The 25,867-nt window shown below is 40.8% G+C and overlaps 2 protein-coding genes and 1 non-coding gene across 3 annotated transcripts; all 3 read right to left on the bottom strand.

Moving 5' to 3' along the window:
- Positions 1-376: 376 nt before the first annotated feature.
- Positions 377-7,543, bottom strand: kri1 (KRI1 homolog). Its single transcript, XM_029438175.1, has 18 exons — positions 7,345-7,543; positions 7,123-7,199; positions 6,925-7,027; positions 6,746-6,842; positions 6,023-6,077; positions 5,878-5,927; positions 5,695-5,800; positions 5,519-5,596; positions 5,317-5,429; positions 5,001-5,229; positions 4,699-4,869; positions 2,758-2,833; positions 2,392-2,498; positions 2,114-2,276; positions 1,906-2,036; positions 1,438-1,502; positions 1,259-1,354; positions 377-1,176 (listed from the first exon to the last, which is right to left on the bottom strand). Exons 1-18 carry the CDS (start codon positions 7,427-7,429, stop codon positions 678-680), a joined length of 2,301 nt encoding a protein of 766 aa, XP_029294035.1. The 5' UTR covers positions 7,430-7,543; the 3' UTR covers positions 377-677.
- LOC115012885 (Z30 small nucleolar RNA) lies at positions 1,676-1,770 on the bottom strand. Its single transcript, XR_003832732.1, has one exon. It is a non-coding gene; the product is annotated as a Z30 small nucleolar RNA (small nucleolar RNA).
- Positions 7,544-11,560: 4,017 nt separating the features above from the next.
- On the bottom strand, positions 11,561-24,006 carry ldlra (low density lipoprotein receptor a). The gene is made up of 18 exons (XM_029438169.1): positions 23,900-24,006; positions 20,752-20,877; positions 20,502-20,624; positions 19,929-20,309; positions 19,574-19,696; positions 19,363-19,485; positions 19,120-19,239; positions 18,750-18,875; positions 18,045-18,216; positions 17,738-17,965; positions 16,991-17,109; positions 16,740-16,879; positions 16,438-16,579; positions 14,854-14,991; positions 14,384-14,725; positions 14,132-14,212; positions 13,842-14,005; positions 11,561-13,727 (listed from the first exon to the last, which is right to left on the bottom strand). Exons 1-18 carry the CDS (start codon positions 23,982-23,984, stop codon positions 13,671-13,673), a joined length of 2,790 nt encoding a protein of 929 aa, XP_029294029.1. The 5' UTR covers positions 23,985-24,006; the 3' UTR covers positions 11,561-13,670.
- Between the last annotated feature and the right edge of the window lie 1,861 nt (positions 24,007-25,867).

A 25,867-nucleotide genomic window follows, 5' to 3' on the forward strand; every position in this document is an offset into this window, starting at 1 on the left:
TAATGGTTGAGTTCATATTCTATTGTTTCTGTATGTTGCACTTTTGTTTGGCTTATTTGAAGCTAAAGTACTAGCAAGATTCTTGCTGTTCGGATGTATGCAGCAGTTGGATCTAAATACAAATGGAAAGTCAACAATAAACTTATACCATGTCTTAATTTCTTCCTCCAAAGATATTAGCCTTCTAACTACCAGGTAGCATTCACTTAAAATGTTTAGTGTAGCCCAGACACACAAGTACAACTTCAGGTGCTGTGTTTATTCAGTCATTAATGTATTTATGTTTTGCATAGAAACTGATCAGCTGTAAGACACACAACGACCAGGGTGTTCGCTGATGTGGGTTAAATTTTAAAAGTATTCTTCACATCTTAGATCAGCATTAATTTTCTTTTATTTTTAAACTTAGTCAGAAATGACAAACTTCATCTGCATGTTAATAGTTATCTAACCACAATAGGAATGTAGCAAGAGAAAGATTAATGTCAACATAACCATATATTGTCTACTCATCTGCAAATATAAACAATTAGGTAAACTTTCTAAATGTATAGCCACTATTGAAACATTTTCAAATAAAGTCAGTTTGAGGGTGAAAAACAAGAACCAATTTCTCATTATGGAATTTAATTCTTTGAGAATAAAAATATAATTGTATTGTTCTGTCGACAGTTGTCTCACACGTTGTTCTGCTTCTCCTTCTTCTCCTGCTTCTCCTGCTTCTCCTGCTTCTCCTGCTTCTCCTGCGCTTTCCGTTTCTGTCTGCCGAGCTGTCTGAAGAACAGTCTCTTGGGGTTCAGCCCATAGGCCTTCAGCCTCTGTCCACTGAACTCCCGGCCTCCTATTTTCACCCCCTGTGTTCCTGACACCTGGCGTCCACCGGAGGGCTTTTGCTTTATTTTGGACCATTTCGGCCTCTCAGTCCTGTTTTCCACCTTAACAGCAGGGACCACTGTCTGGGGCTCTTCTTCCCGTTTCCCCTCGTTCTTGGGAATCAGAATCTCTTCCTCTTCTCCTGCCTCTCTGAGAGCTTGGGCCAGCGTCTCTTTTGTAGAGTCCATGATGGAGGCTGCCTCATTGTCCTCTGCTGTGCAGTCTTGCTTCTCAGCGTCCTTCAAACGATCTTGTCGTTTCTTGCCCACCTTGCCCTTAGCCTCTACCAGCTCTTTATCTTCCCTGTAGATTAAATTCAGATAATATTGTTACAGATTGCTCTAATGGTGGCTTCAGTATCAGGGGTGCATTGTGTTATACTTACTCAGAATACACAGAGCTCAGTATTTCTTTCTTCCTCTTTTCATTCTGGGCCTTGATTTTATAGTTATATAAATCACTCGACTCTTCCTTGTCAGACCTAAGAGAACAAAAGGGAGTACGAGTGTAGAAATGACCTGAGACAACAGAACAGGTGTGACACTTTGAGAATAGAGCCAGTACCTGAACATGCACGTCTTCTTCAGAGAGCACCACTGGTTCAGCTCCTTATCGTTAGCATGTAAAATCTGAGGGAAAAAAGGAAAAAAAAAAAAAAAGAGTGTTTAAATGAGTTCAAATCAAAAACTCATGTCTTCCACTTATCTTTTAACATAAGCTCCAACATTGGTAGAATTGTGTAATACCAGTGTAACTTCTTAAGTGGTCTACTTTAAGTTTGTCACATTTGCTGCCGTGTGGTCTGCTCAGAGAGAAGATTAAGTTATCATTCCCTGGTCAGAGCGTCCCCGGAGGAAAAGCAATACCAGATCAGTCACATCTAACTCATCACTGCAGCGTTTAACCCAACATACAGCCAGCCTTCATTACATCCATTGTTCTCGCGAAAACCTAAGCTCCATGGCGGAGGCAACGGGGGAGGGACTTAGCAAATGGTCAATAATTTGGAGATGGAAGTGCTGATGTTCTCACCTCATCAGTGCTCAGGCCGAAGTCATTGGCCAGCACCTGCCTGTAGCGGAACCTGCACGGGAGGTCGTCTATGATGTCCTCATAGTCCAGCTTATAGTACTCATCCAAATACTGCTCAAAACTTTTCTCCTCTGAAATACAAACAGATAACTATGTTGGAAGAGCCATGGTGGTTATGTTTAATGGCAGGAGGTTTACAGACACTTACGTGGGTCAAACACAGGCTTGTTTTTAGTGATGACTTCTGCAAAGTGAGACTTTTTTCTCTTTTTGCCCATTTGGGGCAAGTCCTCCTTCTTCATCTTCTTCCTCTCCTTTTGCTTCTTCTTCTTGGAGGCGGTCTGCTGGTTGGGGTCGTAGTCTGCATCCATCTATTTCAACAGGATGAATTGGTGAGTTTCTCTTTACCAAAGAAACCCTCAGCTGATCTCAGCTGACAATATCCCAAGATGAATGGATGCTTTCAGTTAAAATGAGTCTTCTCACAATGAAGTTCTCATCTTCGCAGTGGGGTCCGGAGGCGTCATACTCCTCTTCTTCACCGCAGTCCTCCACTCGTTCCTCTCCAGTCCATGTGTCCCAGTTCCAGTGCTCTGCACACATCGGTTACATCTTCAGACTCTATGATGCATTAATGCAATGAACTGAACATTCTTTAAAATTCCCAATCACGCTATGCATCACTAGGAAATGAGACATGTTTAATTACAGACAACATTCTCTAGTTGCTACATAAGCTGTAGCATATGTCCCTCACAACTCCTTGCAAACATCAACAAGAAACTTTGAATCTAAAATCTAAGTACTTCTGCATTCAAATAACAGCTGCAGGTTTTAACACAACAGGCTTACCCTCAAGTTCTTCATCATTATCAAACTGAGGTTTCCCCTCTTCTTCTCCTCCGTAGTATTCATCTCCAAAGAATTTCTGCAAACGGGAAGAAGAAAAAATTGTCGCTGATGAGATTAAATGGCACTAGAAAAGGACACATTGAGTGTGACTTCTTGGTAAAAGGAGAGAAGTGGTAGTATTCTTATCAACCAACATACACGTCGGCTGGTTTAAAAGCTCTAAATTGAGTGGCAGCTGCACCCGGACTTCCTAAAGTCTAATTAGGCTAACGCAGCACACCTGTGAGTTGGGTCAGAAAGCACAGGTGTCACCAATAGCACTAACGATACATATCCCAGTGAGACAGCATGCACCAGGAAGCTGAAATCAGAGGAGCTACATGGAACTCACCCATCATTCACTTCATTATTCACACCTGTGCGTTCTCTACTGTGAACCAACTGACTACAACTATCAGACTATTGCTCTGGTTGAGGCTGCGGCCAGCAGTCTGTGAACCGCCGGGAAAGTCAGTCGTACTGAGGACCAAACCAGAGACCTTCTTATCTGACAAGCGTAATTAGTTCAACTCAACGCACCTGTGTGAGCTGGAAAACAGCAGCCCTCATTCAGACTTTAATTGCCACAAAACTAACTTTTAGCCGTTTCACATTTTTTACACTAAATAGCAGCAGCAGCATGATATTAATTTAATAGTGTTTAAATAAAGGTCTGGCTTTCCATTCTCACACAGCTTACATGAAGTTTAAAATTAATAATGGCAGACTGACCACAATGGGCCCTTCAGTTCAGAGTTTGACAGAAGCAGTCAAGCTAGCCACTTAGGCTAACATTAGCTTAATGAGTAGATTTACAAAAAAAAAAAGGAGAATCTAGTCAAAGAGTTCTTAAATATTCACTTCATGGCTAGACACGATATTGTGCTAAAGCTTTACGTCCCACCAACTGATGACCCACGTTAACAAAATGGAGTATGCATGTTTCACTTTAAATGTTACAGAGAAAAAGCTTTTACGACAAGGACTAAACGATGCGTTTGGATAACGGTCTCATAACACTGGGTTGAGGTTGGTGGACTGTAGAAATCTAACAGAGCTGCTAGTAGTGATGGCAGTACGACACTGAAGCTTCAATACCGGCTTCAAACCCTGAACTACAATTCCATAGAACCACTGCTTCAAAGCTCGCTTCAAATCACGTGACATAACGTCCGAAGCAGTAACCGCTTCATTGCCTGAATGAATCACCGGACTGGTTCGCGGGCCAGTCAGGTGATTCACTGGCACTGCCTCGTCTCGATTCTGACAGGTGACAGGTTGAGACAGTTTTGAATTTGAGCCCCTCAACACTTTATAATCACTCTAAACAACGAACAATGTGTGGGTTGTTGTCGTAGTAGGCGTTGTTGCTGCTGAGTTGTTGGTATTGCGTTTATTAGTTCATTATGGAGCCAGCCAACTAGCGAAATAATTTTTATGCACTCCATCACCCCCTGCCATATTTCTCCATCACTCTTCTCAATGCACACATTCATCAATCTTTATTTTTTAAATAGAACATGATATTCAGTCTTAGTGTGTGCATCAAAGAATCTTCAAGGCAAAGATACTTTAAATCCACTGCAGCCTTGCTCTTCTCCAGTAGAGGTCACTGTACCTGAAGCTTCGAGTAATGAACCCATTTTCAAAACAATTGGCTGAAGTGGTTCAGTGCTTCACAAAAGCTTAATTTGCCCATCATCACTAGCTGTTAACAGGGCTTTTCTTTCTCCTAACGTAAACTTTAATTATATGCTGTGGGGCTTTGGGTTATGTTTCTACTGTAAGTAGCTAGCCTAGCATGCGAACGTTTGCAGCTTACGATAGAGCAGAAAGGGCACACAATTAAATCCATTCCTTAGAATTTTGGTGTTGTGTTTTGGAAAGTGTGTGTACACCCACCTGCATGAGCTGGTCGTGTTGTTGTGGATCAAATTCTCCCTCGAGGTCAGTCTGACTAAAGGCGAGCTGCTCATTGCCCGTCAGCTCCTGAAGCTTCTTTAGCTTCTCCATGATCTCATTTCGCTTCAAGTTCTTCAGCTGCTTCAGCTGCTCCTGCTTCTGCTCTTTCTCCTGAAAAAGTAGTAGTAAAAAGCAGCGAGAACGGTGTGTTTATATTAGCTATTAAATTAATGCTTATTACTATTTAATACCGAGAAGCAGCTCGAGTAACGGTCAAGATTATTTTTTTAACATGCTCACACCTTGTCCTTCCTTTCTTTCACTTCCTCCCTTTTGCGTTTCCTGCTGTCGTCTTTGGAGCGCACGGAGGTGGCGATGCTGCGGGGGTAGGTTTTGATCTGCTGAGCGTCGGGCTCTTCAAAGCGGAAATTGTAGTTTCTCTCAAAGTCCTCCTGGCGCTCCAAGAAAGTCTCCCCTTCCTCTTCGGAATCGTCCACATCATCCTGCACCACCTCTTCGTAGGTCGGGATCCTTAATACATCAGGACAGTTTGTATATGAATGCTTTAAGTTTCCTTCACTTCAAACAAAACTAACATCTGTACAGGCAGCAACATACCGCTCATCATTAACGTCATTTTCATCTAGGTAGCCTTTGTTGAGCATGTAGTCTCTGAGGAAACGCTCCTTCTCATCCAACTCTGGGTCATTCCAGTAGTCCCTTAAGTATTTCTGTCTCAACACAAACCAGTCTCATTACTAAGCAAGCCTCAAATAATTTTCCATTATACTTATTACACTCTGATATGTTTCACACTCACCATGTCCTTCACCTCCTCCGGACCCTCGAGGTCAGTCTGGCCTTTCAGCCACTCCACAAAGTCTGCCTCTTCTTTGTCCTACAGACGGATACACGAGCAGAGAAGTTTATCCTGATCTGAAATGCTTTCATAAGTCTCCATTCTACAATAGCAAGTTACTGGTAACAGCTTCTGACCTTCTCATCCTGTGTTTTGATCCTTCTGGTCAGCAGCTCTGATTGTACGTCTCCCTCGCTGCCCTCGCCATCGTCATCGTCGCTGTCCTGGATGAATTTACGGAAGCTGAGGAGAGGTTATAGTCTCTGTAAATAGTTTGCGAGTTATACTGCCAGGCACCTTCAGATTGTTTTGAGTCTTACCTCTCTCTCAGCTCCCGTTGCTCCTGAATATAGCTGGGAGAGGCAGCTCTCTTTGAAACAAAACAATGATGATTAATAAAACATGTCATCGGTGAGTATCTCCATAATACTTAAGGAACAAAAATGATTTCATAACACGGCCTACCTCCATTCTCTTGGCAGCCTCCTCCTCATCACTGTCATCATCATCCTCATATTTGCTGTTTAACAAAAAGATCAGAGGTTAGAGCATAAGACTAGTTAAAAATGAAGATAATCCACAGAGTGTGTGAACAGTTTCATGTGGGAACTATCTTTTTTTTTTTTTTTTTTTTTAAATCGAACTAGACACGCCAAGAGTATCACCTTACAGAAGAAAAGGTGCATCTACTCAGGCACGAGATGCTTTTCTGAGCTAGCTATCCTTAAACCTTAGCTGAGGACGACGCCATTAATGTTTACATTTGTCGCCGTTACAAGCACAAGCCTCTCGTCCACAAGTAGATGCAAGCAGTGTGGTTCGGTAGAAAGAAAATAGTTCCCACATGAAACCGTTCACAACAAGCTCTGTGGATTATCTTGAGTAAGTCATGATTTCTGGAAAGAGACATTGCTGTTTTAAAATGTATTTTTTTGTTACTTTGAGCTCCACAAGCAGAGTGCATCTAGTTCCATTATATTGAAAGAAGACAGACATCTACAACTCACACCAAAACAATCTAGATTGATAAACAACACTACAGGTAAGAGGGGGGAAAGTATTTTTGATTTTGGGGCGAACTATCCCTTTAAATCCTTTATCCTGATGGTAGGACCAAGAATGTATGGCTCTGAGAAATGTGATTGTGGTCAGTCAAACGGTAAATGATCACAGCAGTAGCTCACTCACCCCTCCTTTTCCAGTATGACTTTACGTTCATAGTCCTTGAGGTACATGGGCTTTACCGCTTTCGAGGTCGAAGGCTTCTCATCACGGGTGGATGCTCCTGAAAGATTTAGGTGTTATTTATAAAGTTAAAAAACAAAGCTGTCTTAGAGACACCAATGATCGCAGTACTCAACAATCACCTTCGGAGTAGAACTTCGTGTCTGTCTGGTAGATCTTGGGGTCCTTCTTCTTCAGCAGTGACAATGTTCTGTAAAAATCTCTCTCCACTTCAGGGTCCAGCTCCTGTGAGAGCAAGTACAAGTCAGACAACATATTAAAAACAACGGCACGTCGTGGAGACACTGTTAAAGTGTGGAAAGAGAAGAAGCGATGCTAACCACTTCACTGTCCCCAGAGCTGGACTCAGACGACCCAGAGTCACTCTCATCTGCTTGGTCTCCATATCGGTCCTTCACTGCACAACAGAGAACACAATGATAGTATTTACCACCAATAACACAGCATTGTAGAACACAACTTAAAGCTAGCTACAAGTTCCCACGTTGGGTTGTTAGCTTGATAGTTTAGCCGTTATTAGCTAGTAGCAGTGACACACTCACGTCTCTGTAGCTCCTCTTTTTGTCGGTATTTCTCATATTTCTGTGCGAACTGTGAGTTGATTTTAAACTCCGGTTTCCCCGACATGTTCTTAATGAAGGAGATAACTTTCTGCTACGATTAAAACTACACGCTAGTAAAAGGAAGTCATTCGTGCATCTGCATGCGCGTGTGGCCAGCTGAACCACGTGGTTTCCGGTGCACAGGTCAACGATGACATGCATTGTCCTGCAGGGGGGGCACTTATACTGAATTTCCCTAATAACATTTTCATTGACGTTGTCCACCACCACTGTGTCCAGACCAAGAGGCAATGTTCACTTATTTCACCATTGTGTGTGTGTGTATAAATGTTGGTCATTTAAAAAAATCAAAATAAACGGGTCAAATGGCCAGGCTTTATGGAAGTGATATTTTAAATTAATTTGAAGATAATTCAATTGACAAACATGTTGGCATACATACAATTAAATGGATCAATAGAACACCGAACTTTACTGTACTTCTAATTTCCAATTAACATTAACCTTTATTTCAAGTCTAGAGCTGAAAATAGAAAAAAATTGTACCAATATTTGAAACATGTAAAATGATCTACTGTTTTTTATTCTGTGTCCCTAAATTAAATGTATCTTTTGTTACTGTTTTTTTTTTTTTTATTAAGTCAAAATGAAGGTGTGGTGTTTATTATTATAACAGAAATAGGCATTGATGAAGTGATCTCCTAAATTTCCCTTGGGATGAATAAAGTGTCTGTCTGTCTGTCTGACTGACTGACTGGCTGTCTGTCTGTCTGTCTGTCGGAACATTAAAACCTACATACAGTACAGAGGAAACACTGACATACACACTTATAATTCAATTAGCAGCCAATGCGCCATTGCCAACTGTTTTTCCTTGTCTTGACCTTTCCATTGCACTATTTAAGAATCCAATAATAATCTGACAATTTGTCAAATATCCTTCTAGAAAGATAATTTATATAAAAATGGTCATTCAGATCTAGTTTTATATACTATATATAATACTACAGTATACTATTACTACTATTACAGTCAGTCAATTACAGACACAAAGTGATAATAAATCTGTTTTTATCAGTGTTTAAAGAGCACATCCCACAAAGGGTAAATAATGAATGTCTGACTGTTTGTCAGTGATCGGACAGGACACTGTGGCTATCCCAGTTTATGGGAAAGATGTTTACTCGATGTGTGGAGAGTTGAGGGGGCAAGGCTATGTGACGGATGTGACTACATCATGTCCCATCAGAGCTGTCTGTGATGAACGAGATCCAGAATAAACCTGACTTGACTGACATGGTTCAGATACGGATACAGCATCAATATAGGCCAAAGACACGAAGGACATCCCCTGAAACACAACAATATAACTTGTACATAATCAGCAGATAAACACAAAGCTCTGACCTGATTCAGGCACTGAATATTGAGCATCCACTGATAGCTCTGGTGTTGCATTTGATGAAACAATAGTATACAATATTTGTTCTTATTTCTAAATTACATTTTTCATCTAAATCTCAGGCGTTGAAGCCTTTATAGTGACCTAATAGTTTTTAGTGTATTAAAGCTGATGATGCAGTGACTTGAAATTAACAATGGGTGTACCTCAAGGATACGTTTAGGCCCCCTATTATTTAGCCTGCATATTAATTATCTTCCATAACATTGTCACAAGAAAGAATTGCAAATGTATGCTGATGATGCTGTCATATACACAGATGCAAAAACAGCTAAGCTAGCAGCTGTAAAGCTAGCTACTACTATGTGATTACATGGTGGCTGAATTCATTTGTGTATTGGCAAGACTAAAAGGTGTTTTTTCATAATAAATAATATAACATTTATATTCTCGTCAAGCACAAACAGAGTAATGTAGTTAGTGAAGTGAAATATATTTGCCTAATCATGGATCCAAATCTTAATTTTATATATTAAATTAAATATGGCCAAAATAATGTCAAAACCATTGAATACAACAAGGCACATTTTAGACAAAGTAGGAAAGTTAAAATCTCAATAAAAAGCCAAATCAATCATTCAATTAAATCATTATTGCAGGATTCTGCCATTTATTTCTTTGCATGTCATTCCCCATTTCTCACTTTTCATTTCATTCCCTATATAATAAAGTTATACATTACATCTCAATTATGAAACAATAAACTGATGAAACCAGAGGATTTTCTGTGGGGACCAACTTTAGGAGGATATGGTGATATTGTAAGAGCGGGTGGATTCTGAGAATATGAACTATAAAATCTAAGAGCTCCTCTACTTTGATCCAATAGCATTAGTGGCACCATTGGTCAGCTCTGTCTCCAAAACACAGTCTGAGCAAAGGTCAGTGATGGTCCAGTTGGTTGGTTTTGTTTATGTAGTATCAGGTGAGAGCAGTAATGTCGTATCCCGACTCTTTGGGAGATCACGTTAGACATCAGGTGAAAGTTATTTGGCACCTGCTAAGAAATGTAATCATTTATGTGATTGTACAAAATGGGATAATCTCGCCATGTTTAACCAAAGAAGAAACACCAACAGTTTTAAATGTATAACTGTTTATGAATAAAGTTGAGTCATATACATATAACTTAACTTAACATGTGCTGCAAACATAAAGATGACTTCGGTAAACTGAATGTTAAGGCGTTCTTTCAAAATGAAAAACACATGCAGTGAGCAGGAAACACGATACTTCAGCTGAATGTATTTCTTTCCTCTGTGGAAGTAACTGGAATGATCCAGCTGCCGCACTTGACATTTGTTGTTAAGTGAATGATTAATGATGTCAAGGGATCCAGATGAAACTGAAAAACAGATATTTTCTACAGTCTGTTCTAACAAATTGTACCGCAGGATTCTTGTTAACTGCTTTGTCGTGTCACTGAATCTTTTACCTGAGTTATCCGCTCTACACTTCAACTCTTCCTCAGCCTTGAACTTTGCACGTGGCATGCCTTCTGGTGGGTTTGACTACAGATCGGCAGGGTCACAAAGCTGTTTCTTTTCCCCCTCTTCTCAGATTAGCTGTTGTTCTGGCTTACTCTTAAAGCTACCACAAAACATGGATTTTAATGAAAAACAACAACATTGTTTATTAAAGCTATGGCAACAAGGTTGTCAAAGTAATTTAACTTAACCTGATCCTCTGACATGATAACCCAACTTTAATAAATCTTAGAAAAAGCAAATATAACCAAATGGTGAGGGGTGTTTATTAATGTATTCAGACTATGCATAGGTTGGTATATGGATAAAAACAGACAGAGACTTTCTCACTCAGTGTTGTAACTGTTCCTTTCTGGGGTCACACTGTGCTGGAAAATTTCTAGTTTCCTAGAAATCTTTGGCTTTCACTGTGACGGCAAGACTTTCTAAGAAGAAGGTCTTGTTTCCATTGAAGAACAACAAAAATACACCCGACCCCCCTTTTAAAAAGAGCAAGAGCCAACCCCAGAGAGAGCGAACCAACCCCATACTTCACGTTTTCTGACATGTTTACATACCAAAGCTGCTGAATGAAAACAGTGGAACCAGCTGCTGTACATTATTCAAAACCTTTCGTCTGCCACATACCTTAAGCAGCATTAACCACCCGTGATAACAACACAGAGAATGAAAGTAAGACCTGGCTTTGCACCATGTAGTAATACAGGGAACAAAGTGCCAATAGTATCCAAATAGTTTCTAAACAATTGACAAATAAATCACAACATTATTAACACCCAGTTTCTCACATCTGTTACGCTAAGGCAGTGATTCCCAAGGGGTACTGCGGGTGCCAGGGTTTATAGAGGGCTAAAACTTATTAACTGAATTAAACTCAACCAACACAACTAAAAAATAGCATTTGTAATTTGATAAAATTCAGTATGATGTTGATCTTTTGTGAATTCACCGTTAGTAAACTGGCCATAACCTGCATGCGTGAAAACTAGTTTGCTTCATGAAAGTAATTTTTTTTCTTCTTCTTAAAGCAATGGATGAATGGTTGAAATAGTTAGCTAAACGTAATGGATATACAGTTGTAATAATTAGCTAAAAGTTACAAATAAACAGTTGAAATAACTTGAAGTAGCCTAATAAATATATGGTTAACACAGGTAGTAAAATGCAAACTTGACCAAAGCAACGTAAACATTGACCTAAAGTAAATCCAGAAGAGTCTTCAAAAACAGAACTCAGACAGAAGTGATTCTATAATAAATAGAAGCATTTATTTATGTACAGCAAATGTTTAAAGTTTTCAAAATCAAAAACACTGACATTATTACCAAAAACACAGTAAAGAACAAATATTTACATTTATGAACATCATATTTACACACGTACACTGCACTGATAGTCGTTGGATGTAAAAGGACACCATTTACACCAGCACTTAAGAATGTATTTCTACCGGAAAGCCTCACAATGGTCATTAACCCACATCACAATCAAACAATTCAAACAATTCTCTGTAAAGACATTAATTTCATACACATCCACTGAGTTCAATAGCACCAACATGAACATGTGAACATAATATGGCATTAAAAAGGCACACGTGTCAGCGATAAAAATAAAGGAGCTCAAAAAGCTGGTAAGAACTATGTTTTTAAAACCATGACATGGCTTTGTTTTGTCAGGAAGGCTGGAGGCAAGTTGAAGTTCTGGTCCTGAGGGAGGATGTAAATATACACGTGCCATGGCACAGAGCATTAGACATGGCCCCACTGGTCACACGTGGTTGAATCAAAGCACTCATTCTTTGAGGAATGCAATGGTCCTCCCCAGAGGGGCAGAGGGAAGGAACCGATCACAAATCAGGAGAATGGAGCTGAACATTTTTTTCGGAGAAAATCTGGAACAAAAGACAGATGCTGAAGAACGCGGTGTTGTGACCATATGCTGATCTGTGACGTCTGAACGCATCACAGAGCTACAGTAGGCTATTAAGCAAGGCACAGACAGTGTGTATTCTTTAAGGTTAACTACAGCAGTGTCTTTAGGTCCCTTTGGGTGATATGTTTGCTCCACTACTGAGGCAATGACTGGTGTTAAACTCAAAATTACACATATACATTATTAAGACTTAGTGAGGTAACCCTGGTTAAACTGGCACATGCAGAATTCTTATTAGCATAACATTCACCTAGCTCAACTTTAAATCTGCTCGTGTTCGTGTTCATTTTGGGATGAAAGTCAGGTTCCGATTTTCTTGTTTCCAATGACCAAAGAGAAACTTGTGGAAATATATATGCCTTCTTGGCAGACAGTTAGATGAGAAGATTGATTCCACCTTCATGTCTGTGCGTTAAGTATGGAGCTGGAACCATAAGGCTTAGCTTAGCAAGACTGGAAACAGGAGAAACAGCTAGCCTGACTGTTCAAAAGTTACAAAATCCACCTATGCTCAATAATTATACACGTTATCATTCGTTTGTTGTTCCGTGCAGGGAATGAAGCGGAAAAACGACAAATCTAACAGGTGAGTTAATCGCCTCCTGATTCCACCTTCGTGATAAAAGGAGTAGTTTAACATTTTGGGAACTAAGCTTTTTTGCTTTCTTGTCAAGACTTAGACGAGACGATTGATACCACTCACATATCTGTTTGTAAAATATGTAGACGGAGCCTGCTGTCGGTTAGCTTAGGTTAGCACGAAGACTGGATAAGAGGGTAAACAGCTATCTTGGCAGTGTCCAAAGGTAATAAATCTCGTTTATTTTTTCTGTACAAAAACCACCAATCAAAAAAAGTGTTAAAACTGCAATTCTCGCCAGGCTAGCTGTTTCCCCTGCCTCCAGTCTCGTGGTAGCCTTGTATTTACCATACAGGCATGAGGGTGGCCAAAAAAGTAAATGAGGTTTGATAATGTTCCATGAACAGACAAAAATAACAGTGATGTTTACGAAACTCGTGTGAATTCTAGTTTAAACATATTAGAAGGAATTCCTAAGTTGCCTTAAATGAGCTTAAAACAAGACATTTTGTGTATTTAACAGTGACACAGTTCTCCAGTTGTATCATCAGCATACCAGTTAGGATAACGAGTAAACAACATTAGTTAGCCTGAGGCATCCATCATCTGCGGGTTTTCTATGATTTGGTGAGGAATGGATGGACTTGATGGAAATAAATGTGCAATCTGAAAATATGTTTCACCCGTTTTTTTCCCCACTTAGAGCGTTTGTTTGTCTATGAGGATATAGTGGTTCTGAGACTGGCTATGACTTCCATATCTTTGTGCCGTGTAAGGTAAAAATACAAAAGGACGTCCAAGATGGCTTATCGTCGAGGCTTTTCTTTCCACTCAAAAATGTTCAGTTTTCTGTAAAGGCTGGATTGTCTTCTTCTTCATCCAAGCTCACAACTTGTCTCTGATAGGATAACAAATAAAAAGGATGTCAGACATTACATAATACCTGTGTGTGCCGATTACAATAAAATGTACTAAATTTACAGGCTGAACTGTAGACTGTAACTAGACTCACTTTTGGGTAGGAGTAACCATCAGGGCTGTGGCTTCTCCAAATGTGCACTTGGTCCTCAGTGGTTTTCTGATAGACAGGGTTGTCAAAGTGAATCGTGTTGGTGTTCTTCAGCCTGAAGTTCCTCCATAGCAGCACGGCACCGACAGCCACCAGACAAACGAGTGCTGCATGAGGTAGACATAGGGAGAGAGTTGAGTCTTGATGATTGATGCTTGATAATGTTATTATTAAAAATATGTTGTGTTTTCTGTGAAGAAGCCGCCTTTGCAGCAGCTGCCAAAGCAACTCACCCAGAGGTAATGCAATATACAGAGCTTTCGGGGTGGTGGAGGCCGTGTTGGGTACAGCTGCAGCAAATTCATGTCGGAAATCTGAAGAAAAGGTAAACACAATAAAATAAGTTAATGATACATGGAGCTGACCTGCACTACATACGAGTACAATGTACTCAAACAAAACAAACTTTGCTAAATGATCACAGGAATGTCAAGATTTGACCTTGATTATCTAGAAATACACAACACCACCGTTATGGTACTTGCCTGGAGAGGTAACTGGAGCCCCTGGGGTGGTCTGGGGAACTTTAGGGTTCACCGGCTGGGGTGACGGGGTCCTTGGTTCAGGTGTGGTGGTCCTTACAGGAGGTCTGGTGGTGCGTGGCACTGGCCTAGCTGCAGTGCTGGTGATTACAATAGGCACTGTGGTGGTACGGACCAGTGGCTTAGGTGTGGTGCGGACCAGTGGCTTAGGTGTGGTGCGGACCAGTGGCTTAGGTGTGGTGCGGACCAGTGGCTTAAGTGTGGTGCTGGCTGGCACTGGGGGCTGAGGAGGGGGGTTTGTGGCTGGAACTTTAGGTTCAACGGGAGCTGCAGGTGTTGGCACAGCTGGTAAAGAACAAAAACAGGATGAGGAGGAATCAGAGTCAGAAATAGAACCGCTTGAACTAATTAAAATATTCTATTTAGAACACAAGTTATAATTTAGTATATTTGCTCTTTGATAATTTACATACCAGGTACACATGTCCTCATATCCCTGGCTAACATCATGTTATCTGCACAGACACATGTGTATTTGGGGGGATGTCTGCCCACTTGAGGAGCTCCCAGGCACAAGAATTCACAGCCGGATACCTGGCACCAGTCCCTCCCTGTGATGGAAAAGAGGATGAGAATTTACTTCAGTTTAAGTGCTTTACATGTTTTGAAGCCATGATCAACGTTACCCTTAAAGATACTTAGACCTTTTTGAAAATACGCTTATTTGGTTTTTGCTGATTTAAGGCCATTACACAATGGGGGGCGTGATGAATAAATGGCCCGAAAATGCGAAATACTCACCTGCAAATATTTCACATCAAAACTATTATTCCTGGCAGCGATGTGAATTGTCTGGGGCTTTTATTGTGCAAGGTAAAAACAGAAGGAGTAGGTCGGGTATGTGCTGCCTTTGCTTGAAAGTAATAAAGTGTGCAGTCTTGGACTACGGAGACTCCATGTTGTTGTAGTGTACGTTTTGAATACGACCGCTCAGAAAAATCTACCTTGTTTCGGAAAAGAATCACGGCACTTTTTTGCTGCATAATATCCGCATTATGTGTGAACGTGCTCATGACAAAAACAACAGTTTGAAAAAATATATTTACATGGGAATCAATCGCACGGAAAAAATGCAAACCCTGGTGTGCAAAGGCCTTTGGATGAGGAGATTGATACTCTCATGTCTGTACGCTAAATATAAGATGATAACGTTAGCTAATGGGCGGTTAGCTTAGCACAAAGAAAAGCACTGGAAGGTCAGCAGTTAGCCTGGCTCTGTCTAATGGTAATAAGACCCATCCACCAACACAACTAAAGCTCACTACTGAGCTAGAAACAGCTACCTACATATTTACGTACAGACAAGAGAGTGGTATTGATCTTCTCATCAACTTTGTAGCAATAATAAGCACATTTTCCAAAACTTCAAACTATTCCTTTAAAATCATTGATGCTCTCTGGTAATTCGTGGCAATATTTTCATGCAAAATGGCAAATATTCAGTGTTTTCCACTGAAGTCTATAGTAGCCATTATGTGTTCAGACACACATACATCTTTCCACTGTAGCCCAGTTAGATCACAGGTTCCCAAACAACCTACATCACAAATAGTCTATAAATTATAATATGCTATAATGATTATTATGTAACTATTACTCTGTTTTATTTTGCCAAATAATATTGTTTTACAATCGCACATGCTCCGAGGCCTGGAGGTTGGGAACTTCTGGGTTTGATGGGCCTCAGTATGCAATCACTACGGACATTTCTGGTGTTGCTGCTTTTCAATTCATGGATACTTCACAAAAGACATATTAAGCATGAATCGAATGAATAATACCGGTGAATGAATAGTAACCATAATTTAAATGTATGCAGGTGTTACACACGTTTGTAATGTAGCTGTGGTTAGGGAGGATTTGCAGTTTGGCCAATATTTAATATTTAATAAAAGGTCAATAAAGATCTGATATGGAATCTAAAAACACGAGATAACGTGGGTCGGATTTTGATGTGAGCACATTTCTGAACAGTATGTGGCAGTGGTGCCTCTTACCAGCAGGTTGTTTAAGGTTATGGTAGAGAATAATGTCTTCTGGTGATGATAGGTGCTCTGCCACTGGTGTGATGTCTTCACCCGTCAGCCTGTTTGCACTGACGATGGCGTTGTTACTGACGTCTGTCCAGAACACTCTTTCCTAGAAGCACAAACAAACAACCAAGCTTGAGCATGAATGGGACTTGGTATGGATTAGTAGTGAGGTTTACTACAGTTTACACTTATAGATAGGCATGTCGTATTTGACAGTCGGCTCTGGGTTTTTGTGTAACAGAGTTTATCAGGTGGTAAACATCTACCTCAAACACAGTGAGGCCCAGAGGGTGCGCCAGCGTGTGTTCGTCAATGATGAGAGTGCGTCGACCACCGCCCTGCACGTCGATACTGGAGAGGGTGTGCAGCTTTGAGTCCACCCAGTAGAGCCGGTTGTTCAACAGGTCTGGGGAGGAAGCAGAAAGGGTGGGGGGTCGAAAGGTCAGAAAAACTGCCATTCAAATGAAAAAATAAAAAAACTACTTGAAACCTTTGAGACATGAAGGCTAGAGTTTACCAATTGTTATTCCATTCGGCCACACAATGTTGTCAGTGACCAGAGCGGTGCGGTCTCCTCCGTTAAGACCTCCCTTCTCAATCTTAGCAGGATTCCCCCAGTCAGTCCAGTAAATGAAGCTGGGAGGACATGGATAAGTTTTAAATAAAACATTGTAATTCAAAATACTGAAATCAATACAGTAATTTAGTTGGTACGCAAATGAAGAAAAAAACAGAGAGTCTACGGAGGATTATGGCAGCCTGATCTCACAGAAATACGTGAACTGACCACGACCTCTTAACACCGCATTAAATGGTACCATACACAATGCCAATGGAAAGTCAATTAGAATCCTTTGTCGTGGTCAACACACAAAATCCCAGGTTCAACAGAAATATGTTTTAATTGGACCCCATGTGATGGATGTGTCAAAGACGGGACTTTCAGTGAGGAGACTGCTGCTCGAATCCCGTGTGAAACCGAGAGTCGTCGTTGACTTATTTTAAATTGCGTACGTAAGATAACTTATGTAACAAACATACAAAACAAAACCCGAACTATGATCTTTTCTTTCTTGAACCTAACCAAGTCGTTCTGCTGCCTGAACCTTAATTGCTTCTGTGGTTGCGGCATGTAATCCGAACACATTATGTGCCACCACCACGTAATGCAGTGATAAATAGGTCGTGGTCATTTCATGTATTTCTGTGAGATCACGTTGAAATTAGCCATTACTGCACTTTTTATGAGTATTGTTGGACTTACTTGTTGTTTGGGTCGACCACAATAGCGCGGGGTTTGGATAAGTCTCGGTTGAAAAGAGTTTTGCGGCGGCTACCATCAGCAGTTACCACGGAGATGGTGCTGCGGATGCTGTCAGTCCAGTACAGGTTACCATGGATCCAGTCAAAAGCGATGCCTTCAGGAGCATCAATGTCCCTGCCGACGACTACGCTGTGATGAGCGGGGTCTTCAGCCGAGTCCATCTGAGCTCTGAAAGTGAAGAGTTGGCGTCAAGCGGGATTAAAGGAAACAAAAATGCTACTTTTGTTCTGATTTCATTCTCGCTCACCTGTAGATCTTCTTTTGGGAGATGTCTGACCAGTAGATCTCTTTGGCGGCCATGTTCATGTCGAGAGCCACGGCGTTCTTTAGACGGGGGATCACTCTGATGTACTCACTTTTGTCTAAAGTCATTTTTCGGACTTCATGACGGTTGGTGAAGAAAAGGTAGGCTATTGTACCTGAAAATCAGAGCGGACAATTGAATTATTTTTATTAATACAACTCAAACTGAAATTTTAATAATTTCTTTAAAGAAATCATATACTGTATATCGTTGCTGTTTGGTTTGACGTGTGTTCTTATTTGGACAAAATTATAATTTTGTAGAAATTCAAGTTTTATTTATTTTTCTGCTGTCATAGCAAAAACATACAAACTAAAAATACAAACAGTTTAATGTGTCCTCCTGAATTATGATGTTGCATATGGACAAATGTGTGTTGGTCACAGAGTTTATTTTTTATTTGCAATAATCCCAAAATCCAATGGAAAAATCCCGATGCTAGACATTATAGGCTGCAGTTTCATTATAAAGTAGTTTATACTTTTTTTTTTACACAAAGTGAGGGTAATTCAAATTTAATTTCCCAGATTTGTCCACACTAATCCACACTAGGAACATAAGAGTGAAGGCTATTCCTCCTGTAATATGTAATCATAACTGTTACGTACTAATGCAGCAAACACTCAGAAAAGAACAGCTGATATTTACCGATGGCCTTGCAGGCTTTGGTTGCTGGGTCCACTTGGTAACCCTCCTCACACTGGCATTTGTAACTGCCGACCTGGTTGACGCAGATCTGGCTGCAAGTGTCAGGGTTGGCACACTCGTCGATGTCTAATTCAAGGAAGAGGAGAAAAGAAATTAAATGAAACACACACAAAGCAGGATGTTGAGTCATTGTGTCCCTGAGAATTACTGGATCCCTCTTGATCTGGCAGCTCAGACAGTGACATGAAGTCGGTTGCGTCAGAGTAAACAGATTGCCACATCGATCGTTAATCTGTTCTCAATTGAGAGAGAACATAAAGTGCATTTCTACGTGACTTTTTGCAGGTTTAACTGTGTGGGAGGGAGTTACCTTCACATCGCTTTTGGTCGACCAGGTGATATCCAGTCGGACACAGGCACTCATAGCCGATCTTCAGGTCATTGCAAATATGAGAGCAGCCGCCGTTGATGTAAAGGCACTCATTGGAGCCTGCAGTGGGAAGAAGAAAAGGTTGACGATCTTTCTTTTCTGAGGCTTACAGTAACTAGCATTCTCAAGCTGTGGACACTCTAATTAAGCAGACAGTTATGGATGTAAGGCCTCTGCACTCACCACATTCCCTAAGAGGCTCATCTGTCCAATCCCTGCAATCACGATGCCTGTCACACACCTTCTCCATGCTTATACATTCCCCACTGCGGCACTTAAACCTGGTTGGGCCCTCACAGTGGGTTGCTGTGAAATGAAAGATTCAATTAAAGACAGACACTAGATTTTGCATTTGGCAGCTAGAAACTGGAAGAGTGAGGGAGGAGATTCATACCATTGACGCAGCCGCTTTCATCACTCATGTCCCTGCAGTCGAACTGATGGTTGCACTGCCGGCTGCCATGGATGCAAGTGCCATCACCGCATTCAAACTCATCAGGACGGCAGGTGGAACGTGCTAGAGGGATGCGACAGGTAGAAGTCTGAGTACAAGAGATGACTTGAAACTAATGACTAGGCCTGTCACTACAACTGTGGGCAATACAATGGGCACACAATTGGCAATATCGAAGTCAGCTAAAGTGATCGAGGGCATATCCACAAATCGTACAATAAGTCGATAACATTATTAGCGTTACAGGTACACTAAAGGCCTAAGAGGAAAAGAAGAATTTAGTAATGATACCTACCACAGTCTGCTTCATCTGATCGATCGAGGCAGTCAGCTCCTCCATCGCACTTCCAGCTGCTATGGATGCACTCTCCGCTGCCGCAGTGGAACTCCAGGGCTGAACACGGATGAGCGGTAACAGAGGCAGGCGACTTCATACCGCAGTTCTGGGGCCACTCGTCAGAGCCGTCGGAGCAGTCGATGTCACCGTCGCAGGCCCACAGGCGGGGAACGCAAACGTTGTTGGTGCACTGGAAGGACACTGTGCTGCAGGTGATAGGTGGGCAATCAGCCTCGTCGCTGCCGTCGTCACAGTCCGTCTCGTCATCACACACGAAAGAGGACGACACGCACTGGCCATTCCCGCAGTGGAACTCTGTGTTTGTGCACTGCTTCGGTTCTAAGAGAGAGGAGACATAACAGGGCGATCAGAGTAATGAAAGCCCGGGAACACTTTGGAGCAGGGAGGAAGGAAAGGGGATGAAGCTGTGGTTTCTGAGAGCACTATAAGAAGATACATCACATATGATTGAGGAAACAGTAAAACAGATGTGTGGGCTTCTTCTTGCAGCCTGTAGTTAACTCGGCTTACCACAGCTCTCTTCATCAGCTCCATTCTCACAGTCAGCTTTTCCATCACAGTGCCAGGTGCTCGGTACACATTGGTTAAGACGGTCCGCGCAGCTGAACTCTGTGGCCTTACACGTTCTGGCCACTGAAAGTGGAACACACAGAAAACTGTTAACTATATAATCATCACACTGAGGGATTGTGGGATTGACAGGTATGTATGCAAAGCAATAATAACTCTATTGTCATGTTGAGCGGTACGTGATACTCACTGCAGGTACCAGGAAGTTCATCCGTGCCGTCTCCGCAGTCGTCCGTGCCATCACACACCCATCTGGCCGTGATGCATTTCCCATTCCCGCACTGGAACTGGGCGATTCCACATGTTGTCAACGCATCTGTAACAGACATAAACACAGAGTTCAGCTAAAAGACCCTTTGTTTTAGTTATCATCTATCAGGGGCCGATACAGGAAGAATCCCCATAAACACAGATATGCCTGCAAATGAAAAGAAGTGAAGTCACGGGGGATAAGAATTCTGCAGAGCGCTATTAAAGGTATACTTCACCACAAAAATGACAATGTGTATATCTATTACTCATCCCGTGGTACATTGAATTCATGAAGACAATTCTCTCGCATGCCTCAAAACACGGAGAAAGTTCTTGATGAATGGAAGTAAATGGGGGCCGCGTTTGACAACAGAGCTATAACAAAACATCCGTTTACAAATGTAAACATTGTCTCGTGTCACAAATCACAGGTAATCTAAAGAAAGGATCTCTGGTGATAAATATGCTGCCAGAGGAGAAAAGGGCTGGGAGATATATCCTGTGGCACACACGTGACCAAACACACACACCTGTTGGCACTTGTTTAACTAGGGCAGATAAATGTTTAAACTGCGAGTCAAACAGGGACACGAGGGAATGTAAGCCTGCGTTTATCAGCCTTCATCGGGGAGCTGTTATATGGAAAGTTTATAATACACAACACGTATCTAATGTTCCGGTCTTTATGGTTCCTGCTGGCAGAAATGTTTAATGAGTTTATATGCTGAAGGCAAAGAGCCGCCCTCCCAACCCCCATCTTTAATGGCCCCGATGAAGCCGCTGAACCAGGAGGAGCGATTGGACTGTACATCAGAGAGACAGCACTTCATGAAAAGGTACTAGAGGCCATGCCTCCCTCTGGCCCCGGGGGCTCAAAACACTGGATGGCCACCTGTTCCTAAAAGGGGTGGGGGGCAAACACCACCAGCAGCTAGCCATTTAATCTGAGACAGCAAGTGCAATATTAGCTTTTTAAGTCTAAGTATATTTAATTATTTATTTGTTTACATTTGTGTCCTATAAGAATGGACGGGGAAAAGACAAATCGTAAATTATGCATCGCTATAAATGACTGACAGCATAGTAAATCATACTGTTTGGTGAAGTCAAACATCTGGTGCCATCGGTCATGGCTTTAGTTATACAAAGAGAGGCTTTATTGCTTCTTCAGGTTGAGGACAGGTTTATTTCTCCACTGTAGTAATACTTCATATGATTCCAAACTGTCATTTCAGTGGCTGTGAAGTAAATCTACAACTGACTCTTAAGCCAATCATATCTTTGTGACTCAATGTGAAAGGGTGTGCATTATTGCCCTTCCCATAAAGATAATAATCAGTTTAATGTTGACAAACCTGCTCTTACCAAAGTTATATCCTTGTGGGTAATACAAAAAAAGATGGTATTAAATACTCAAATAGTTTAACTTTAAAGACGATTTCAAACTTTTAGATCAGTTCCCATTCCCTGGAAGCGATGACACGTTACCCAAACCCAAGTTCATGCTGGTTATTTACTTAATGGACACAGTCATTTCAGTCCTTGAACAACAAAATGGACCGAATGGCAGTGTTACTGATTGAGTACAAATGCATGCTGGGGGAATTATGGATGTGCTAATGCTCGTGTTCGTTGCCCATTTTGTGACGTTTGGTGAGTTTAAGTGATTGGCCGCGAGATGAGCCGAAAGAGCGGCAGGAAGCTGCTCATACTATATATTTTAGAATAAAACCTCCTATCAGGTGGACAGAAAGTCGACCCGGAGTGAAATTGAAGGAATACTTTACCCCCAAAATGACCATTTGTTTATCAATTTTTCACCCCGTGTTACCTTGACTTGGTGAATTTGTGTGCCTCCACGGTGAGCGAACATTCTTGATGAATTAAAGTAAATGACGGCCGTACTTATTTACTTATTCATTTACCTTAATTCATCAAGACTTTTCTCCGTATTTAGATTCTTTGTTCACCGTGGAGGCATGCGAGAAAAACAACGTTGTTTCTTCACAAATGCAAAGTAACACAGGGTGAGTAACTGATATACAAATTATTATTTTGGGGGTGAAGTATTCCTTTAATACCATTAAAAAGGGATCACTTTGAGATTGTGAATTTCTCCTCTAATAAAGCCTCTCTGTCCAAACGTGTGTGGGAGGCAACCATTTCACAACACAGGGGACGTTACAGTGCTACACATCTCTCTTTGGAGATATGTCTGGGTGACAACAACTAGTTCCAACATGTTTCACCACACACCATTTCCCAGAACTAACCTACTGGGAACTGGTCTGACGTGACTTTACATCAGACCAAAACTCAAGGAATGCTGGCTGAAGACAATATCTGTGTTTGTATTGGAGGATGAGTTGGACGGCTTCCATTCATTTCCACAGTATAGGGTGTTTCAGGTCAAACATGAGGGGAGAGGGAGCCTCCTGCAAACAGGCTGCTTATTGCATCATGTTTAGGAAGATGCAATATGATAAGATGCTGGTGAAACCCAAATTACATCCAATTCTCCCCATGATAGATTTTTTTTTCTCCAACATTGATTTAAATGCAAGTGCCGCCAATTCCCACATTATGAATGGCAACAGCTTAACTTCTTTTACACAGACTGTATTCACACTGCTCAAACCTCATTGGCTGCACAAACTGCTGCGAACTGAGCGCCACTCAATGAACAAAACATGCAGCTTCATTCAAAACCGGCAAGGGTGAAAAACTATTTATTGAGACATAAAAAAAAATGCATGATGACTGATGGATTGAGGAGTTTGACTGTTAAATTACTGGCAAATATGAGTGCATGAAATATGCATTGTGAGAGAACTGACCTACATTCTGTGAATAATTGCGCCCTCCCCCCATCACCTTGCATATGGTGCTGTCAGAGCAGTGGGCAACTTAAACCCACACAAACCAAATATCTTATTTAAAATGTAATTTAAATATATATTTCTATCAAACAACATTAAGCTGAAGCACAACCTGGTTATTACATTTATTTAACGCAAATGCCAATTTAAAAATTGAGGTAATTGAGACATAATTGCTCATTAAAATAAAGTAAAATTTGAACTTACTTGTCTGAACGAGGCAGCAGAGGAGAAACAACAATGACGTGTGACCCGGCCGTCCCATGTTTTTCAGCCGCACTAGAAGATGCATGTACACTGAAGCGTGTCTCTGATGGGAGTTATTATTATAACACTGTCAGTAATGTTGCTGCTGGTTTGCAACTGTTTTAGAGGATCTAGCTGTTTGCTGTATTAGAGAGATGCTCTTGCTGGATGCTCTGAGGAGGGATGCTCCGCACACTGTACTGTTTGACAACAACATCAGACCCATTTCAATGTGGTCCAGTGGTGGGTGGGGCCGAGAGGGGCCCCGGGACGGGGGAAGGCGGGATCTGGTGAGTGGTGTGATTTCAGAGGCAAACAGCACCAACAATTGGGAGGCGGAGCTCTGTGTGGAGATGAATTTACTACGAGTTAACCCTTTCAGAGAAGCAGGGGAGACGCGCTCATATTGTATTTAGGTACAGTAGTTAAGTTTCTTTCCCTGAAGGCTAACTCCAACAGGGGAGTAGACAGGGATTTGGGAGACCTGGATGAGCGTTTCTCAAGGGACTTTACAACTGAGTATTAAAGTCTGAGATCTTGACAATAGCCTACAATTCAAATATTCTAAGAATAAATTGAAATATTTTGAGAGTAAAGTCGAAAATTTACAAGAAAATATGTTAAATATCTCAGCTTTTACGTGCCAAATGGGGAATGTGTATGACCTGAAGTTACTGTATAGGTTTCACCAATAAAAACTTTATTATAAAATATTTTAGGATTATTACCTGTGGAACAGCCAGGGGGGAGAGGAGAGCCTACTATATATAGAATATGCATTTTCTTTTCTTTCTTTTTTATTTTGATTGGTACTAAAACGAAACAGTAGTGACTTTACAGGTACAACAATGATAAAAACAGGGATATATATGTGCCTATATATTATTTCTATAGGCACATATATATATATATTATATACAGATAGAAATATTTAGATATTATATATATATATATATATATGTATATATTATATATGTATTCATATATATTATATATATATGTATACATATATATAATATATATATATATATAATATATATATAAAAGATTAGGGAGATTATTGATATCTAAAAAATGTAATGTGGATATCATGTTAATAATACACGTATAATGCTATAATTGCTATTTTTCTAATGCACAAGGTCAGACGAAGAAAACAAGGTGACATACAGAACTTGACCTGATACATATAGGTTATATAAAACATAACAAACAAGGATAACATGGTAGTCATAATAATTATAATATTAACATCTTTCCGTTACTGTGACTTAATTTAGCGTAATTACCGAGTGTTTAGGGGAAAACTGTTAAATATGGCATGTTTATGTGCGTAAGGGAACAGAAAAAACCCAATGATTTACAAAGGAGGTGGCGGTGGGGGCTCTGATGACACCGGCAGCAGTGGGAGGTTTTTCCGGAACATCTACCCAATCCAGTAATAACATATGACATTGGGTTATTGATGCAGCTTTTATTTTGTAATGTTTTGAGTTCATTCTCATTATACCATGAATTGTTTCTTAAACTATGAGGACTTTCCTAATAAAACATATGAGGTTTTTACTCGCTATTGTTTGACTATTTTCTAGAATCCCCCCAAAGTAAATAAGATGTTTCCAATCAACTTGTTTTTAAGTCCAAACGTCCTCAGATGTGGTCTGTGACAGTCGATAAGATTGGCAGCAGACCTACCCCAGCAGATGTTTAAACGATATCAAACTACCCGGTCCACAGGGGCTGCTGTAACATTCATGTTCTTCTCGAGAAAGGAGATTATTTATTTGTTGCATGTTTGTCACCTTCAACAAAAAATCTATGCAATGTGAATTCCCTTCACATCATTTCTTTCATAATCTAAAATACAAAAGGTGTAATGGTGAGTAAAACTTTCTAATCCAATACTAACAACAGTCCATAAAGTCATTA

This window comes from Cottoperca gobio, chromosome 8 (genome assembly GCF_900634415.1).
Source record: "Cottoperca gobio chromosome 8, fCotGob3.1, whole genome shotgun sequence".
Taxonomy (NCBI): Eukaryota; Metazoa; Chordata; class Actinopteri; order Perciformes; family Bovichtidae; genus Cottoperca; species Cottoperca gobio.

Excerpts from the sequence above, each read along its gene's own strand:
- kri1 (XM_029438175.1), bottom strand. The coding sequence starts at position 7,429 with ATGTCGGGGAAACCGGAGTTTAAAATCAACTCACAGTTCGCACAGAAA. Across the intron at positions 7,028-7,122 it reads GCTCTGGGGACAGTGAAGTG|GAGCTGGACCCTGAAGTGGA; the intron begins GTTAGCATCGCT and ends TTGCTCTCACAG. Across the intron at positions 5,597-5,694 it reads TCAAAACACAGGATGAGAAG|GACAAAGAAGAGGCAGACTT; the intron begins GTCAGAAGCTGT and ends ATCCGTCTGTAG.
- ldlra (XM_029438169.1), bottom strand. The coding sequence starts at position 23,984 with ATGCATCTTCTAGTGCGGCTGAAAAACATGGGACGGCCGGGTCACACG. Across the intron at positions 19,486-19,573 it reads TGAAAGCGGCTGCGTCAATG|CAACCCACTGTGAGGGCCCA; the intron begins GTATGAATCTCC and ends TTCATTTCACAG. Across the intron at positions 14,992-16,437 it reads TAACCTTAAACAACCTGCTG|GGAGGGACTGGTGCCAGGTA; the intron begins GTAAGAGGCACC and ends TTTCCATCACAG.